The sequence below is a fragment of the Choloepus didactylus genome, chromosome 2 (genome assembly GCF_015220235.1).
Source record: "Choloepus didactylus isolate mChoDid1 chromosome 2, mChoDid1.pri, whole genome shotgun sequence".
In the NCBI taxonomy this organism is placed as follows: Eukaryota; Metazoa; Chordata; class Mammalia; order Pilosa; family Megalonychidae; genus Choloepus; species Choloepus didactylus.
Window position 1 is genome coordinate 92,430,452 of NC_051308.1, and position 19,624 is coordinate 92,450,075.

Sequence of the window (19,624 nt, forward strand, 5' to 3'; positions counted from 1 at the left end):
CATGTTATTCAACCTCTGTGTACATCACCAGGATAAACTTCCTCACCTCAAAATAGAAGCTATTCAACCAACCCCACAGGATTCTGGTGAAACTAAAGTCAAAGTATGTAAGATACTTAGAAAAGTTAAGACCACCATATAGAGACAATACATCCAAACCGGTAAATAATGCTAATGGCTAGAAGTTTGACTTCTAAATAGCTTGACTATTCCCCTTGAAATTTTACTGAAAATTTTCATTTACTTAGTAAAAATATTTTCCACAAATGACACAAAAGATAAGCTTGAGCTTTATCTAGTCACAAATTTGTGACATTTTACAAAGACTGGGAGAATTACTTCATCATGAAACTTGTTTTAATATACAACATATATAAATATATCTCAGTATTGTAGTCATATTTAGTTTGAAGAAGTTTTACTTTGAACATCATTATGCAAATAATCTATAATTAACTTATCAACATAAATTTCCTCCTCAAGTGTATATTCAAATATATTCAAGTCCTGCTTAGGTGAAATGTCTCTTCTATGTCAGGCTTAATTCAGTACAAAGTAGTTACTGCCTAAAATAGACCAGCTCTCAGAAAACTATATGATTATGTACTTTGGTGGATAGGAGTCTAATTCAAATATCCTTGAATGAAGAATGGTCCTCTGTTATCTAAGTAGGTTATCCTCTTCTGTCAAGAGCAAAACTTCAGGAAAGATGTACATGAAGTGATGATGTAAGAACAAGCCACTTGCATAGCCAGCCAAATCAACCCTGATGACCACAGATGTAAGAGATATCGCACCCAGGTTGTTCTCACCATCCCTATTCAAATGTGACTTATATGGAAATTTCCTGATGATTATAGTTATAAAATATCAGAAAGGGAGAAATCAGCAAAAATGATGGAGTAAAAACCTCTGAAAAGCCACTCTTTCCTAAAAGCAACAAGAACACTGGCAAAAATTGTCAAAATCAATGTTTTCAGACTTCTGGAAATTGACCAAAGGCTTGCAACAATCCAAGAAGCATTTATACAAGAAAAACAGCTAAAACTCATGATAACAATGAGATTTGTGGTGTTTTAACTTGCCCTATTGCTATCCACGTCTTCCTAGGAACCGAAACTCCTATAATCAGAATAAAAATGGCAGCCTAAAAGTCACTGGAAGAGACAAAATGGGTTGGAGCTCCCTAAAAATACATTTTTCTAAGAATTGACATTATTTGACCCAACTGGTACTTCCTTTAAAAAAAAAAAAACTATTCACAGGGCTTATCTTTATTTGTTCTGATTCAGAGCTCACTCAGTGCAAACAGCTTTTTTCCCAGGAAGAATTTGTTGAAAACAATCAGCAGCAATTGTTTAATGTCACAGCTGCATCAAGGGACAATAATGGTTGGGACACACCAGAAGCAGACCAAACACTTAAAAGGAAAAGGTGGAATAATGTCCATAAGGGCCTTTGAAAAGACTGGACACATTCCTGGGGATGTAGAAGGCCACACACATGCCTGGGGCTGTGCACATGCTCAGGAAAACCTGAGAAGGTCCTGCTCTCTTGCCTTTGACTGAACTTGAGGCTCTGCAGAAGCAGAAAAAGAAGGCTAAGACAGAATCATAAATTACCTTCCTGGGCATTGACCCAAAACACACACTGAGCCCCTCAGCAGAAGCTGGAAGACTTATTGGTTCCATGCATTTAAGGAAATCTATGCCCATTCATTAGGTGACACTAAGGAAACTGAGCAGAAACTTCAGTGACCACATACAACAAAAATTACAGACTTTACAGAATTAGTTCAGGAAAATCACTAAACAAACAGCAATAACAGCAGTAAAAGCAAACCCTGGTGAGGAGAGGACTCTAATATTCACAGTTGTGACATTATATTAAATATCCATTTTTTCAACAAAAAAAAAAATCATGAGATATGCAGAGAAAGGAGAAAGTTTGGCCCATACACAAGAAAATGAGCAGTCAATAGAAATTGTCCCTGAGGAAGCCCAGACAATGAAGCTGATACACAAAGACTTTAAATAACTTCTGTATTCAAAGAACTAAAGGAAATTATAGCCAAAGCGCTAAAGGAAAGTATAAGAATGACGTTTCACAAAATAGAGATTTCAATAAAGAGACAGAAGACATATACATAGAAACTCTGGTGTAAAAAGTAATATACAGGCCAATTGAGAATCCCCTCTGAAGATTCATTTTAAAAATGAATGAAAAAAAAATGAACAAAACCTTGGAGACCTGTGACCATCAAGCCTACCAACATACACATCATGGAGTCTCAGAAAGAGTAGTGGAAGAGAAAAAAGGGCAGATAGGTTATTTGAAGAATTGAAGGCTGGAAACTTCCTAAATTTGATGGAAAAATTATGCTACACATCCTAAAAGCTCAACAAACTCCAAGTAGGATGAACTCAAAAGTGATCCATATTTAGACACATCATAATCAAACTGTCAAAAGACAAAAAGAGAATCTTGAAAGCAGAAAGAGGCAAGTTATTCATCATGGCCAAGGGGTCTTCAATAAGATTAATAGCTGACTTCTTATCAAAAAACTACAGAGCCAGAAGGCAGTAGAACAACATATTCAAAGTGCTGAAAGAATTTTCCTTAAAAATTGAGGAGAAATTAAAATATTTCCAGATAAATAAAATATGAAAAAATTCATCACTAGTAGTCCTACCCTACAAGAAATACTAAGGTAAGTCCTTCAGGCTGAAATGAAATGACACTAAACTCAAATCCACATTAAAAGATAAACTGCACTGTTAAAGGTAACTAAAGAGGTAATTATAAGTCAGTTCAATGTTTTTTGTTTGTTTTTAATCCCTTTTTTCTTCTAGATGATTTAAAATACACCTGCAAAAAGCAATAATTATAAATCTATGTTGATAGGCATATAATGTATAAAGATATAATTTGTATGCCAATAACAGCACAAAGGAGTGGGGAGAGGATGGAGCTACCCAGGAGTGTCTGTATACTATTGAAATTAAGTTAATATTAATCTGAACTAGGTTTTTATAATTAAGATGTTAATTGTAATCCCAGGACAACCACTGAGAAAATAACTCAAAAAATATAGTAAAATAACTATAAATGAATTAAAATTGGTACACTAGAAAATATTTATTTAACAAAAAAAGGCAGTAATGGAGAAACAGAGAAACATAAAAGACATAAGACATAAAGAAAACAAATGGCAAAATGCAGACATAAATTCAATATTATCAGTAATAACACATTAAATGTAAAAAAGATTAAAAACCGATCAAAAGGCAAAACTTGGCAAAATGGATATAAAAAACACAAGCCAACTACATGCTGCCTACAAGAGACATATTTTAGATTCAAAGACACAAATAAGTTGAAAACAAAGAGTGGAAAAATAAATACCAGGCAAACAATAACCAGAAGAAAGTTGGAGTGGTAATGCTAATATCAGACAAATAGATTTAAAGAAGAAAATTGTTATTAGAGACAAAGAACAACATTTTATAATGATAAAAGAATCAATCCATCAAGAATACATAATAATTACAAACATAAATGAACCTAATAACAGAGCCCCAAAAAATATATGAAGTAAAACCTGATACAACTGAAAGGAAAAATAGATAATTTCATTAATAATATTGGAGGTTTCAATATCTCATTTTCAGTAATAAAGCAACAAGACAGAAGATCAACAAGAAGATCAACAAGAAAATAGATTTTAACCAAGACTATAAACCTACTAGACCTTACAGACATCTGTAGAGCACTCTACCCAACAACAGCAAACACACACTCTTCTCATGTACATGGAATATTCTCCAGGATAGACCACATGTTGGGTCATAAGAGAAGTTTCAATAAATTTAAAAGGAATGAAGTCATACAAAGTATGTTCTCCAACCACAATGGAAGGAACTTAGAAATCATTAATAGGAAGAAATTTAGAAAATTCACAAATATGTGAAAATTAAGCAAATAACTCCCAAAGAACCAAAGTTAAATGGTATCTGTGGTAGATCAAATTAAGCACCCCAACAAATACATGCTCTTAATCTTAACCCACATTCCTGTGGATGTGAACTTATTTAAAAATAGGGCCATTTGAAGATGTATTATCAGTAAAGATATGGATTCATTTGTGAATAGGCTCTTCTAAGATCCTATTTAAGTGTGGCCAAACTGAGTGAGGGAGAGTCTTAATCCATATGACTGGAGGTCTTGTTAAGAGAGGAAATTCAAATGTGCCTAGAGGAGTCAGGTGCTAGAAATGAATGAAAACCAGAAGAGCAGAGACAAGGAGCAAGAAATCACCATGTGACAGGAGGCAGAGATACAAGTCAAAACCCCAAAGATTGCAAGGAGAAAGCAAAGCCTTGTTGACACCTTGATTTGTGATTTCTGGCCTCTGAAACCGTGAGTCAATAAATTCTTGTTGTTTAAGCCAACCCTTTGTATGCTATTTGTCATAGCAGCCTGGCAAACTAAGACAGCACTACTTTTTGTCAAAGCCATAATTATAAGAACAAGTAGACCTCTGAATCATATTTAAAACCTACTCACAGAGTGAGTAGGGGAACACAAGAGGGTGAATGAAAGTTTCTACTTGCCTATCCCCTTGTTTTTCCTGTACACCATATTTTAGACTGAAGTTCACTGGTTTGAGTCTACGGTTCCTTCCTTTCTGTATTTTAATTATTTACCACTAACGAGAAGTTGCCCTCTTCCCTTGGGGCCTCAGTGATTTCCCAAATCAGCTAAAGTCTCAGGAGAGCAACAAATCAAATTGGGTCCCTGGTGGAGACCTTATCACCATTTAAAATCTTGGGATAGTTCTCAGAATTGTCTAGTATGACAGTGTTCAGGAATTTGAGAATTGAAATTAGGATGCAAAAAGAGGTAATAAACCTTCAAGTTAGCAAGGAACTTTTAGTACCTAACCAGAGAAAGATACCTAATAAGAGCCTTCAAGCAATGGATTTGTCCTCCTTACCAATCACCATCCAGGAGTCAGTAGGCAAGGAGGTAGCCCACAATGTCACTGAATGTTTTCTCTGTTTCTCCTAAATTATCCCAGCAAAACTTTCAGAAATCTTTTTTGGGGTATGTTCATGAACGTTCACTTGGCAATTTCTAAGTGACACCTAATAAAAAGGGGCCTGTAAAACAAGTCATGCTTGTAACAGAAAAAAAAAACTTTCACTTGAATTTCTGGTTTAATATTTGTGAATATAATTACAGATGCATGACAAAGTTAATGCTGCATTTCACTTATGCTACAACAATACACTCTAAATACTGGCAGTGAGGTTGCAGAGATAGAATCCTTTCTGGTAAACTAATGACTCCCTCTATCAATATTACTTGCTCTCACTAATGATCTGCCATCACATGAGAATCATTGTTTTGGTTATAAATGAATCTTCTTTTGAAGAACCTGGCAATGAGATAGAGTCATTGCCCATTAATATTACCTATGAAAGAGGAGGAAAATATAGCCTGAATGTGTTAAATCAATCTTAAGAATTAAATGCAGATACTTTATAGGATATATTAGTTGCCTAATTTTCCTTTAGCTTAAATTTCTTATAAATATTAAGAAGTTATGCAAATAAAAAATCTTCATTGGCTTTTCTTCTACTAGATATGAAGATGCAAGAATGTGAGGCAGGAACAACTGCAGCCATCTTGCCACCCGTGAGGAGAGTCTATCTGTGAAAAGAACCAACTCCAAGGAGGCGAAACCAGGGTATGACAAAGGAGGAATCAGGAACCAGTAAATATTGTTTGAACTCCTCCAAGAAGCTTCATCTACCCTAACTGTGGACTTTTTCAGAAATGTAATCATGCTGCACTTGCTAGAATCAACTGATAGATATATTATTTCTATCATAATCAGACAATAGTGGCTCAGCCTCCTGTGGGCCAAGAAGGCTGCTGTGACAGGGATGTTTTAGCATCATGTTTACAACCAAACTCCAGCCCCAAACCATAATACGGCTCTTCTAAGCCACTGATGCTGGAGAAGGAGTCCCCCCTGCTTTGTTCCAACCCCCAATCTCAGAGATGTACAGGAAGCCAAGAAGCAGCAGATTAAATACCACTGGAATACTCTGAAAAGGCTCAAGAAGTTGAGGCACCAATGTCAGGGATTAGGAGGAGTTAAAAAATAGGAGAACTGGTAGACAATTTATATAGGAATCTGTTCTATTTCAAGACCGTTTCTCCCATCTTACAAATCACACAGCTACCCCTCCTCAACCTCAACGAAATACTGAAGATTTTGTTTCAGAAGAGGATAAACCAGACAGACTTTGGACTCAAGAAGACCTTCAGGAATGTCATTATGAGTTCAGGGTATTAATTAAAAGTCTACATAACTACAGCCCCCTGCTCCAACTCCCTTCTTCCTCTTGGCTCTGAGAACACTGGACATCAGGCTTGTAACCAGGCCAGCTCAAGAGAAAATACTCACAGAATCTGATAGCTGAGGAAGTCTCCTAACAAAATGGTCAACTCCCAGCCCAATCACCCTATTGGAAAGCCCACTGGTCAATAAATCCCATCCATGTACACACAGCTTTCACCAGCTTTTCAGTGCTTCATTCTCATACATGAATGAACAACCAAAGAACACCTAATATCTGCAAAACACTTCTAACATCAAATACAAAAACAATCAGAAAAAAATAGACTTAGAGATACTGTAGATTCCCAAAGGAAAACATCAAACAGTTCTCATTAAAATCCTTAGAGAATACATTACACCTGTGAAACCAAGAGCAGGATGCAATTTTTTAAAAACAGCATTCACAAAGTAAGAAAATGCTGTTAGAATTTTTCAGTGATATCAGAAATGAAAAATTAATTAGAGGAGGTAGAAGATAAAGTTGATTAAATCTTGCAAAAAGTAAAGCAAAGAAAAAAAGAAATGGATGATAGATGATAAATATTTAAAAAGAGAGAGACGACTCATCCAGGAGCCTAACATGCTAATAATAAAAATTCCAGATAAAGAGAATAGGGAAAATAGGGCAATTTATCAAAAAAAGAAGAAGAAAAAACCTAAAACTGAAGAGCATGTGTCTCCATCTTGAAAGGACACACCACTGAGTACACGTGCTTAACTACTTTAAACAGACACACAATAAGGTCCATCATTGGAATATCTGAAGATAAATTGTTATTACTGAGCTCAGAAGAAAGAAAAAAATCAGAACATCAATATAAAGAGGTATTTTTCTGGACTCTGAAATGTAAATAATAGATAATTCCCTGCTTTAAATAATTATAAGCTAAATAATATCTTACATGAATTAAAATAGCTTCCTATTTTAAAGAAACAACACAAACCAACAAAGACAGAAACAAAACAAAACAACAAAGACAGAAAGTTACTCCATTGGGAGTATATTCAGGTAACTCTCACAATAAACTAAAGAGATGGTCTGAATTGTACCAGAAGTTTATTTCATAGATTTTGTTTAAAATAAATTGTCCATGAGAGTTAGAAATGTCTATTTTCCAAGAACCCAGTTATTTTACATTTATTTTTATAGGTTTTTACTATACTCCCTAGCTATTTTTCTTTTGGCATCTTAAATACAAAAGATTTAACAATACTAATAGTGGCATATTATATTGATAATGAAATCAAGTCATGAGAATTTGTGTTATCTTTAAATATATGCAAATTCTTGACATTTTAAACTAATTCTCTCTCATTTAAGGGTTACACACTCACCTTGAGGATCAACTTCTTTAGCTAGCTTCAGTGCATCTGAGTTTGCAAGATCAGTGTTGGCTGGAGTAACAGCCAAAATCAGGCAGTTCTCTCGTGTGATGAATTGCATGATCATTTCTCTGATCTGATACTCGATATCTGGTGGTTGATCTCCCACAGGAACTTTAGTAATTCCAGGTAGGTCGATTAGGGTTAAATTTAACACTGTGTAGAAAGGAAAAAAGGATCTTACATATACCCTCAATGCTAGAAGATATCAACAATGCAGAATCATGTCACTTTAGTGAAGATTAAACAAGCTCAGCTTTGTATATTGTTCCTCTAAATAAAACCAACCAAAGTGTGTAGAATAAAAAGCAAAGAATACAAAATGGCTTTGCTAGTTTTCTGTTTTTAAGATATAACTGTGCTATGCTGAATGATTGTTCTAACATAATTTGAAAGGCGCTGGTTTGCTTGCCTACCAGTTTTCTCAGCAAGCTGAACTATCCATAGGGAGGTATAAGTAAAACACTGAACAATAAATGTATACGACGTCTACTAGTTCTATATGTTGCCTTCAAAACGGTGGACAAATACTCAGGTAAAATTTGCCCTCCTCTTCAAAACCATTGTATGTTACTTATAGTGGGTTAGCTGCTTAGCCTACTGGAAAGCTGTTGCCATTCATGGTGCCAAGAGGTGACTGCACAACCAGACCTGCAGAGCACAATTTTGGAGAACCAGGAAACTACACCTGAGTCCATGACAATGTGACTCCAGCCCAACCTGGCTATCCTTCTCTGTATCCACAATGGTGGTTAGCAACAAGTCCTCCTGGGAAGTCGTAATTATAATTATATCAATAATGAAATAATAGTGCCATTCATGCCCTGTTTTAAAAGCAACAGAGCTGGGGAGAAGATTAGAGACTAAAATCTATCCCAGTAAAAACACAGTCATAATAGAGACTATTAGCCATCACATACCGTGAATTGATTAATTTTTAAGTTTCTCCTGTAGTCTGAAAAAAATCGCTTGATTCCCTGAGGAGGAAATCCAAACTGTGAAGACTCAACCATAGTACTATGTATTGCTAAGATTTTGCAAAGTCTGAAAATATTAAGAATGGATGTTTTCGTGCATTCCCCTTCAGAATTGTGTAAGTTTATAATAAACATAAAAAAAATTTAAATGACTAATTCAATAAAGATTTTTTTAAAGTCATCTCTTCCTGCCTTCCCATAAATAAAACTATGAGCTCTTTGGAGCATACCATTTATGGCAGTACCCAAACAGTATTCTACAAATCCAATACTTTCGAGAGAACAAACCATCTTCTATGCAAATAATGTATATTTACTAATGTAGTAAGAAGTTTTGAGAAGAGCCTGGAGTTTCATTATTTTACTTACCATGGGGGGAATAGACTCGTAAATTAATGGGTATGGAGGAAATGCCTTTATTCATTCCAGTCACTCGATCTGTTTCTGCTTCAATCTCATTGCGAACTTCATCAAAATCTGTAAATTTTTTCCCTTTGCAGTGTAGAAATTCTGCATATTCTACAAAAGACAAATTAATACAACTTAAATTCATGTACTCTTGCCATAATTAAAGGAAGCAATGTTTCTTTAATTAAAAATTAAAAGAATCCAATACTGTCAATATAGCCACCAAAATGAAAGAACACAGCAGTTTCTAAGAATCACATTAATAGTTTAGCAATATTAAGCATAATACAAATCTTAAGGATGCTAAATTTGCTAATTTTCAGATAAGTAATTAAGTACCATAAGCATTCTTTACACCTTCTAGCCCATTAAATAATTCAGAGAGAATTTGGCCCTCTACAGGATAAATCGAACAACAGCATCTGATTGTCAAAGAAATTAGATGCAGGGTACACACAAAACCTACCCTACCCACTAATCCTATTAACATTTCCTTTTTCAATAGCATTACTTCATTTAGATGGAATGCTAGGTTATATAAATATAGCTTCTGGAGATAACATTTAGAACCAAAGTTCACTTAATTCTTTAAAAAGAAATAATATATGGAACATTTTAGCTTAAAAATATACTATTAAAAATACCATGTCAACTTGTGTAATTAAAAAGGCATTGTCCCCAGAAAACAAGACAGAGATTATTACATCAAAGGAAATATTTGCTTGCAACCTGAAAAAAGAATAAGTATCTATAGGCAGAAGGAAAAACTCTAAAATAACTAAATGAGTAACAAAACTAGCTTTCATATCAGTAATGTCATTCCAACTGATGCACTGTCATTTTCTATATATATATATATAAAAACAGCACAACTCCAAAGGCAAGCGGGTACTACTACATCTAAAAATTACAATTTTAACAAGGGAACAAATTTTAACATATATTTTAGTCTTTTTAATATCTAGCTGAATTGTTGCCCTCCCAAAATTAGACTAATTCTAAGCAGCTTGGCCCATATGCCAGTTGAGGCAATTATTGGCAGCCCTTCTACCATTCTCCACCATAAACACTTAACTTGCACCCACTATCTTGAGTTTAATGGGAGAGATAATCAAATATAAGATGTGGTCCCCTTTCTTCAAGTAGCTTAGTATAAAATCGAGGAGCTAAAGATTATATCACAGGGAAAAAAGTTAACACAAGCCAGCATGTAATGAGCACTTATCTGAACTTTATATGATAGGAGAAGTAGAGGTAATAGCTTCAAGAGGCAGTGCCCCCTAAAGGAAGTAGAATATGAATTGAGTACTGAAGAGCGGGGAGGATTTCAGTGCACAAAGAAAAGGAAAGGTCTATCAGAATATCAGAGAATCGCAATAGCTTCAACAAATCCCTGGAAACTTATCATAGATCTTCTACTTGGACCCATCCATTAATTGGGGAACTCAGGCATTGATCCCTCTGGAAAAAAGTCTTACTGGAAAATTTTTCTTTATATTGATATGAAATCTGCTTTCTTGTCATATTCCATTTTGCCCTCTGGAGTTACTAAGTAAAACCTTCTACCACATGAAAAAGAATGTAGAATTCTCCTCCTTCCTGAAATTCTCCCATCCCCTTTTCTTGACTGTTTATTGCTTCAGGCCTCTTGATGACAAACACAGATTTTCCAGCTCCACCCCAGCTACTCAGGACTGGAAAATTCGCAGACTCCCAAAATGGGTCAATGAGTTTAAGCTTTAACGTACTAAAGAACTGAAATGAATTAACTTTGCAATTTCTGTCTTTCCTGTCAATATACATGGATGTAAATATTTTCTACTTCCATTTCGCCATATGATTATATAAGCCACTTTCAAAAAAACAGAAAGTGAAGACTCAGAAAATCTCACTCCTCTAACAGTAGAGGATACACAACAATAATGCTTCAGTAGCCTTCAGAAAGTCTGGACTGAAGAGATTATTGCATCACTTGACAGGCTCTTTGAAATACTTACCCTTATGCAGCGCTGCTCTTATTAGAAAATAAATTTACAGAAGACAGAGCCTTTACGTTTTGTTTACCCACTCACTGCCTGGTCCAGTACCATGTGAAGTTGAGAGTTCAAATAAAATAAGAGAGGAAAACACAATCATAAAAATAAAAGCAGGCAAAAGAAGTCAGACCTCAGAAAATAAAGTAAAAATGAGCTAGAAATAATTTAGAAGAAATGGAACTGTATTTTTTGACAACATTTTATGAGGAAAATACATATTTGAGGACACTTATGGCTATCATAATTATTACTTTCATAAAATTAATAAGCTTCCGGATCAGGGACCACATTTTCTATTATGTTACTAATCAATAAATTAAGTAGCACAAATACCGTATGAACTTCTGTTGTGGCCACCAGATGGCGCGTCCTTGCTTTCTCTGCATGAAACGAATGCCCTTGCCCAAACTTTGTAAACAATGTGATCTACAAGTTAGATTTAAACTCATTCCTGGGCCCCTAAAATGCCTTACCTTGCAACTGAGGGATTACAAATGTGCGGTCTCACTTCAAACCTTTGTGTCTTTTTTTAAGGATAGGGTTCCACAGACAAATTTAGGAATGCCTGTATTCATTTATTCATTCAACAAATTGAACTCCTACTACTGTCAGGCACTGTTTAGAAATTGGGAGAACAGAAGAAATAACAAATAAATCTCTAGTCTAATGAAACATAAATCCTAAAAAGGGGAACTGTAAACAATGTGTGTGTGTGTGTGTGTGTGTGTGTGCGCGCGCGCGTTTGGATTCTAATTTATTCTGGAGGAAAAACCAACAGACTTTGCTGATGCATTAAAGGAGAAAGAGAGGACTCAAGTCTAACTTCAAGGAGTTTGAGCTCAGCAACCATAAGAATGTTGAAATGGAGAAGACTGAGAGGAAGAGGTTTTGTCCAGGGGTGTGGGGAACAGGAATGAAGAGTTTGGTTTGAGACATATCAAGCATGAGGTGTCTATTAAACAAGCACCCAAATAGAGAAAAGGAGCTGCTGCTAATGGCTGTAGTTTGAGCAGCTGTAGGAGATACCATTCACAGTCAGTCACCTGATAGGTATTTATTTACTCTGAAAATTTTCCAGAAGATGGCAGTCAAGTGCTGGAAGAAAAGGAAAGATTTTTTCTCATTAGAATAAGAATGCCTTTGGGGCTGGAAACATGAATCTTTTGTACAAGAAGTCTGAACTAGAGATGTATCTTTGGGATTCATTAAAGTCAGTCAAGTGAATGAGATCAGCAAGAGAGAGGGTTAGATAAGGAGAAGGTAAGAGCATTGGACTTTCAGGCATTCCATATTAGAGGTCAGGAGATGGAGAATGAGAAAGAGTGCAACAATTTAGGAGAAAAATCAAGCAAGAGAACTGACCTAAGGCCAAGTGAAGAGAGTGTTTCAGGAAGGAAGGAGACTTTTGACTCTATCAAAGACTGCCTACAAGTCAGGTAAGATGAAGACTAGGAATGGATAGCAGAATTTGGCAACTTGAGGATCTTTGGGGGAGTTGACAACAGCTGTTACAGTGGAGTGGGGTGGGCAAAAGCCTGATTGGGATGGGTTTAAGAGAGCATGGAAGAAGAGGAAGTGGAGTCTGATTGTAGACGACTCTTTCAAGTTTTGTTGTAGAGGAGAGGAATGAAGGGGGCAGTTTGAGAAGGATGTGAGGTCAAGGGAAGGTTTTGTAAAGATGGGCAAACTAATAGCATATTCATAGGTTGATGGTAAAAATCCAGTATTGGGGGAAAGGTGATGTGCAGACGTGAGAAGGGACAGTTGCTTTAGTGATAACATAGGGAAGAGAGGATAGGAGGCATTAGAAAAGAACATGCCAATTCATCCACAGAAACAGGAAGGAAGCAGAAAAATGAGGGTGGATGAGGCAAATGAGTAGAAGTGATATTGGTGGGAGCATATGAAAGCTTTGGTTGCTGAAGCAAGGTCAGTTGAGAGTAAAGATGTACCATATTTGTCTAAAGTCATTTTATAACAAAAAAAAATTTCCCTTTATTAGAGAAGAACAATCATGCATAAAATACAGGATTGCAATATACCATTCCACCACCAACACCCTGCATTGGTTTGGAACATCTGTTATAACTGATGATAGCACATTTTAATATTAGTACTATTAATTAAACTCCATGGTTTAACTTAGGGTTTATTATTTGTGTAGTGTAGGTCCATGGATTTTTTTTCATTTTTATTCTGTTACCATATATATAATATCTAACGTTTCTCCTTATCATCATATTCAGATATATATTTTAGTGCTGTTACTTGCATTCACAATGTTGTGCTAGCATCACCACCATCATTACCAAAACATTTCCATTGCTCCAAATAGGAACCCTGTACATTTTAAGCCTTAATTTCCTATTCCCTGTCCCACCCAATCTCTCCTTCCCTGGTCCCCCAGAAACCTGTATTCTAGATTCTGACTCTACGGTTTGCTTATTCTAATTGTTTTAAATCAGTGAGATCATACAATATTTGTCCTTTTCTATCTGACTTATTTTATCAACATGATGTCTTCAGGGTTCATCCATGTTGTCACATTTATCAGGACTTCGTTCCTTTTTACAGCTGAATAATATTCCACTGTGTGTATATACCACACAGTGGTATTCATTAGCTGATAATGAATTCATTCATTAGCTGATGGACACTTGGGTTGCTTCCATCCTTTCACAACTGCAAATAATAATGCTATGAACATTAGTGTGCAAATACTTGTTCAAGCTCCTGCTTTCAATTCTTTGGGATATATTCTGAGTGGTGGGATTGCTGGGCCATGTGGTAGTTCTATACTTAGCTTTCAGAGCAACCGCCAAACTGTCTTCCACAGCAGCAGGACCATTTTACATTGCCACCAGCAATGAATGAGTGTCCTTTTTCTCCACATCCTTTCCAACACTTGCTATTTTCTGTTTTTTTTTTTTTCAATGGCAGCCATTGGGTGTGAAGTGATATCACATTGTGGTTTTAATTTACATTTCCCTGATGGCTAATGATGTTGAGCATCTTTTCATGTGCTTTCTGGCCATTTATATCTTCTTTGGAAAGACGTATGCTCAAGTCTTTTGCCCATTTTTTAATCGGGCTATTTGTCTTTTAAGTTGAAGGATTTCTCTATGTATACTGGATGTTAATCCTTTATCGGATATGTGGTTTCCAAATATTTTCTCCTATTGTATAAGTTGCCATTTTGCTTTCATGACAATGTCCTTTGAGGAACAAAAGCCTTTTATTTTGATGAGGTCCCATATATTTATTTTTCCTTTTGTTGCTTGTGCTTTGGGCCTAAAATCTAAGAAACCATTGCCTAACACATGGTCCTGAAGATGATTCCCTATGTTTTCTTCTAGAAGTTTGATAGTTCTGGCTCTTACATTTAGTATTTAGGTCTTTGATCTATTTTGAGTGGATTTTTGTATATGGTGGGAGGTAGGGGTCCTCCTTTTTTTCTATTTTTCTTTTTTTTGCAAATGGAGAACCAGTTTTCCCAGCACCATTTGTTCAAGAGACTATTCCTTCCCAATTGAGTGTTCTTTGCTACCTTGTCAAAAATCAGTTGGGCATTAATGTAAGGGTTGATTTCTTAACTCTCAACTTGATTCCACTGATCTATATGTCTATCCTTGTGCTAGTACATGCTGTTTTGATTACTGTGGCTTTGTAATATGTTTTAAGATTAGAAGTGTGAGTCCTCCAACTTCATTCTTCTTTTTCAAGATTGCTTTGGCTATTCAGGGCCCCTTCCCCTTCCATAAACATTTGATGATTGTGTTTTCCATTTTTGCAAAGAAGGCTGTTGGAATTTTAATTGGAATTCCAATGAATCTATAAATTTGCTTTGGGTAGTATTGATGATACTTGGTCTTCTAATCCATGAACACAGAATTCATTTTATATCTTTATAAAACATTTCTGTATATATTCTCTACTGATTAAGCCACATAAATACTATTAGTTCTACCAAGTTATTTCACACACACACACACACACACAACCATAGAGAAATTATAAATGAGCAACCTAAGAGTAACCACAGCAGGATGTACAGATCCATGTCCATCACTGGAGTTCAGACCTGCCTAGCTCATCAGAAGAACTAATGGGGCAGAAAGACAAAATCTTTAAAATAAATAAATAAATAAATAAATAAATAAATAAATAAATAAGGGCTCAAGAAGCCTCCTGTGAAAGAATCCATGCTACAGGATGGAAACGCTAGGCAAAACACTCTGACCTGAGTTGTCCAATGGTCCCTACCTGTAATCCATCCACTCAGCCCCAGACACTCACAGGTCCATGTTCCCGTGTTTCTAATGGCACAGTGATAATTGTCAGACCACATGTCCCACTTTATTAGATAAATATGGCAACCATAACTACAATTCATAGCTACACTACCATATTTGCATTTAGGTGGGTTCCACTAGCAACAAGATGAACCAGTCCTACAATGAAAGCCCTGACTCTTACTGAGTAGACCACATTCAAATCAATCAGCTTTATATCATCACATAATTCCTAAATAAATATTTATTAGCAATGTAGAGTTGGAAAGAACAGAGTTTGATCATGCTGCTGTCCAAAATACAATTACAGATGAAAATCTTGGAAAGAACTAACACAAAACTAATGCATCATTTACTGCAGTCACCTCTGAATAAGAGTGTTCACGTGAGTTTGGGGATGGAGGAAATCCTAGCACCCAGTAAAACTCTAAAGAACAGGCTGTTACTAGCTGATCAATAGCTGGAATCTTTAGCCCCAGTTAAGAGGTGGTAAATGTGTGTCCTTGGGGATTTTTATACTAGAGTAAATTAATATGTCTGAAAGTCTAGTTTCCTGTAGTAGCAGGAGCTCTCTTGACATGCCACAGTGGTCCTTTCATTCTGAATGCTTGGCCATTGTGCACATGAAATGGTCTCTTTCTCCAACATTTCCAGGCTTCAGCCCCAGATTAATCTGAACAGACAGCATATTAAATTTCTTTGCCACACACTCATATAAAGGATGAAGGCTATGTGTGCATAAGCACTGAAACTCTGATAATGCATTCACAAAATTCTGTTTTGTGTCAGTGTAGTGTGTCTTGCTAAAATCCATGTATGCTTTCAGTTTCAAAAAATATGACTCCTAGTTTTAAAATGTTTTCTGTTTCCTCAATTTTAAAAATAGGCTACACTTGAAGCAAAGAATGATGTGAAGAAAAAGAATTATTATTAAAAAGTCAGAGCTATCACTCTACTTTACTTTTATTTCCCTGTAAAACATTTTAGCACTGTCATTTCTACTGGTAATGAAAAAAAGTATACTAGGTTAAACAACTGACAAATTGTTTGGGGGAAGGATAAGATGGTTTATGCCTGGGCAACGTTCCAATCATCTGTGAAAAGAACAGCATGACCATAAAAATTTAAATATTTTCAATATGTCCCTTCCATGAGGAAAATACGCATATGTTTCAATTCATCAAGGTTAAATAGAAAAGAAAAATTATGAAACATTAGCACATAACCTTTTGTCAATTTTTCTTCTAAGAGCTGGGATCCTCAATACTTTGACTGGAATTCTTATTTCTGACTCCATGTTTTAAATAACTGTGTTTTTTGACCACAGAGCTCCAAAGAAAATAGTGTACAGGGGTCACATAAAGAAGCAACATTTTGCAATGCAGCTAGTTGAATTCACTGGCTGTAAAGAACATCTATGTATAAATCTATTTAAGAATATATTTCCTCAAAGGCAGTGGCCACTTTTACACATCTATATTTCCCTAATATTTATCATATTTAAAGTGCAGAACAACTATAGTTTTCTTCTTCCTTCTTTAAGCAGTCCACTTTGCATACCATTGAGCAATGCTGGTTTTGAAAAACAATGCTTCCATCCAGCCTAAAAATCACTCCAAATTGAAGGCAAGGTTCTAGAATTGCAGCTTAGTAAATAACAGGGAGGATCAGATATGTATTATACAGGACCCAGATATGAAGCAGAACTCCATTGTGTCACTAAGGTAAACAGGGAAGTTACCAACAGTCTGAAAAAATAAAAATAAAAAGAGAGGAAATCCAAGGAAGCAAAGAACTACATCAGGGAGTCTTAAGAACAATAGATTAGGGTAGGAGTGAGGAGAATGAAGGTTTCACAACAGAGACTGGGCTTTAATATTGGGGCTGTGATAACCTCAAGGCAGAGTAGGAGATCAAAACAGAACTCCAGACCCACCCAAAGGAGCCGCCCAATATCAGGCAGAAAACCAAGAACTCAGTCAGGGAAGAGGAAGGTAGAGAGGCTTATTCACAAAATACAAACCCTAAGCCAGTTAAGTAGAACTCAGGGTCAAGAGAGATCACTATCTATGCTACCTTGATATTTACTGTTTAACCATGACCTTTACCGACTTACGTGGGCTGGATTAATTCTAAAGCCTGGAAGAGGCTGAAGCTACATGTGAGGGTTATGCAACCCCAGATAACTAGAGTAGTACTAGGGCCTGAGACCAAGACCAGCATTCTACAGAAATCCCAGAGACAGGAGACTTGCATGGAATATTCTACAACAAGTACCGAATATAACAATCAGAGAATTGACAGCTATGGCACTGACATAGCTTTCAAAGGAGCTTGAAGAGTAAACAAAATCAACTCAATTTCCTACGCAGAGTTTCTCTGTAAAATGCAATCAAGAGATAAACTTTATTCCATCTTTAGGTGCTGAAACCAATTAAGAAATGTCAAGCACTTGGCCAAAAATCGAAAAGTTGATAATTATTCTAAGTCTCAGCAACATATGGCATGGTTTGCCATCTCTTCCTCAAAACATTTTCTTCTATGGACACATTATTCCATACCTTCCTGATTTTCCTCCTTCCTCACAGGTTGCTCCTCTATCTGCTTTGCTCGTTGTTCCTTCTCTAGTATTCTTCTAAGCATCAGATGCCCCTAGACTTCCTTCTAGATCTTCTTTTCTTCTTTGTTGTCTTTATCTTCTCTCTAGGTGATTTCATCTAATCTTACAGTTTTAAAAAATTTATATGTGTGTATGTACATATAAATACATATACGTGTGTATATGGGCAAATACACATATATGCCAAATTTATGTGCCAGCACTAATCTCTCCCCCTGAACTCCAGATTTGTATACATCTAATTTTAATATCTAATGCTTAGTTGGCATTTCTACTTGGATGTCTAATAAGTATCTCAAAATTAGCATTTCCAAAAACTAACTTTTAATTCCCCAATTCCCTCCCTCCTCGTCATTCATACCTACTCCTCCCCATCTTCCACATCTCAATTATTGATACTACCATTGAATCCAGGACTCAAACCAAATACCTGAGCCATCTTTGGAGCCCTTCTTTTCCTCAGCTCTCTCCCAAACATAGTTTTCTCACTGCCTCCACTGCAGTCCTCCTGCCTCCAAGCCATCACCACCTCTTACCTGGACTACCATAAAAACATCCTAAGTAGTCCCCCTGATTACACTCTAGAGCCACTGAATCCATTCTCCACCTAGCAGCTGGGAATGATATTTTTAAAAACATAAATTTTGTCATGTCTTTCCCCTTTTATTGGTTTCCCAGAGCATTTAGAAAAATCCAAATTCCTTACCCCAGCATACAAAGTCCTACACAATCTGACCTCTGCCTCTCTCATTCTGCCTCTAACCATTATCCCCACCTTGCTTGTTCAGATCACTTCAGCCACAACAACCTTCTTTCTGCTTCAAGCACACCAAATGTATTCCTACCTCTAAGCCTTTTTATCAGACCTCTGTATGTGTGCACCCTTCCTGTCATTTACTTCTCATCCTAAATATCTCTTTTGAGATGCTTCCCTGACCAGGCAAACTAAAGTGGAAGCTCTTTATCTCACTCTGTCACATCATCCAATGTATTTTCTTCAGTATACATACTCACTATCTCAATTTTTTCCTGTTTGTTTTTTATTGCCTGTCTTCACGCACTAGAATATAAGCTCCATGAGAAAGAGAACATTATCTGTCTTGTCCCTGCTGTATTACCAATGCCAAAAACAGTGAGTTGCATCTAATAGACATTAAATACACATTTGTTGAATTAATAGAGAAATAAACCAATGAATCAATCAATAAATAAACACTGGAGGAGGCCTGAGGTTTGTGGGTGGGGAGAAGAAAATTATCATAAATGTGGCTTTTGACACAGTAAGTGTGAGATATCTTTGAAATATCCAAGTGAGGTTTCAAGCAATCAATTGGGAATATGGGTTTGGACAGTTGGAAATATGAGTCTGGAATTTAGCCCGGGAGTTATAACATAACAGCCCTAGGTGCACAGGTTATAACTGAAGCCATAGTGTGAAGCGATTATCTAATGGAAAATACAAAGTGACAGCAGAAAGGAACTTTACGTAGGTGCAA

General features: G+C 36.1%; 1 protein-coding gene across 10 annotated transcripts in view; it reads right to left on the bottom strand.

Moving 5' to 3' along the window:
* DNM3 (dynamin 3) overlaps window positions 1-19,624 on the bottom strand; it is a 615,582-nt gene that overhangs the window by 466,147 nt on the left and 129,811 nt on the right. For all 10 annotated transcript variants that reach the window (XM_037825339.1, XM_037825338.1, XM_037825336.1 and 7 more), the window contains exons 3-4: window positions 9,142-9,291; window positions 7,748-7,951 (exon numbers count right to left, since the gene is read on the bottom strand). In XM_037825339.1, the coding sequence (XP_037681267.1) occupies window positions 7,748-7,951; window positions 9,142-9,291 (354 nt within the window). The remainder of the gene's footprint in view (window positions 1-7,747; window positions 7,952-9,141; window positions 9,292-19,624) is intronic.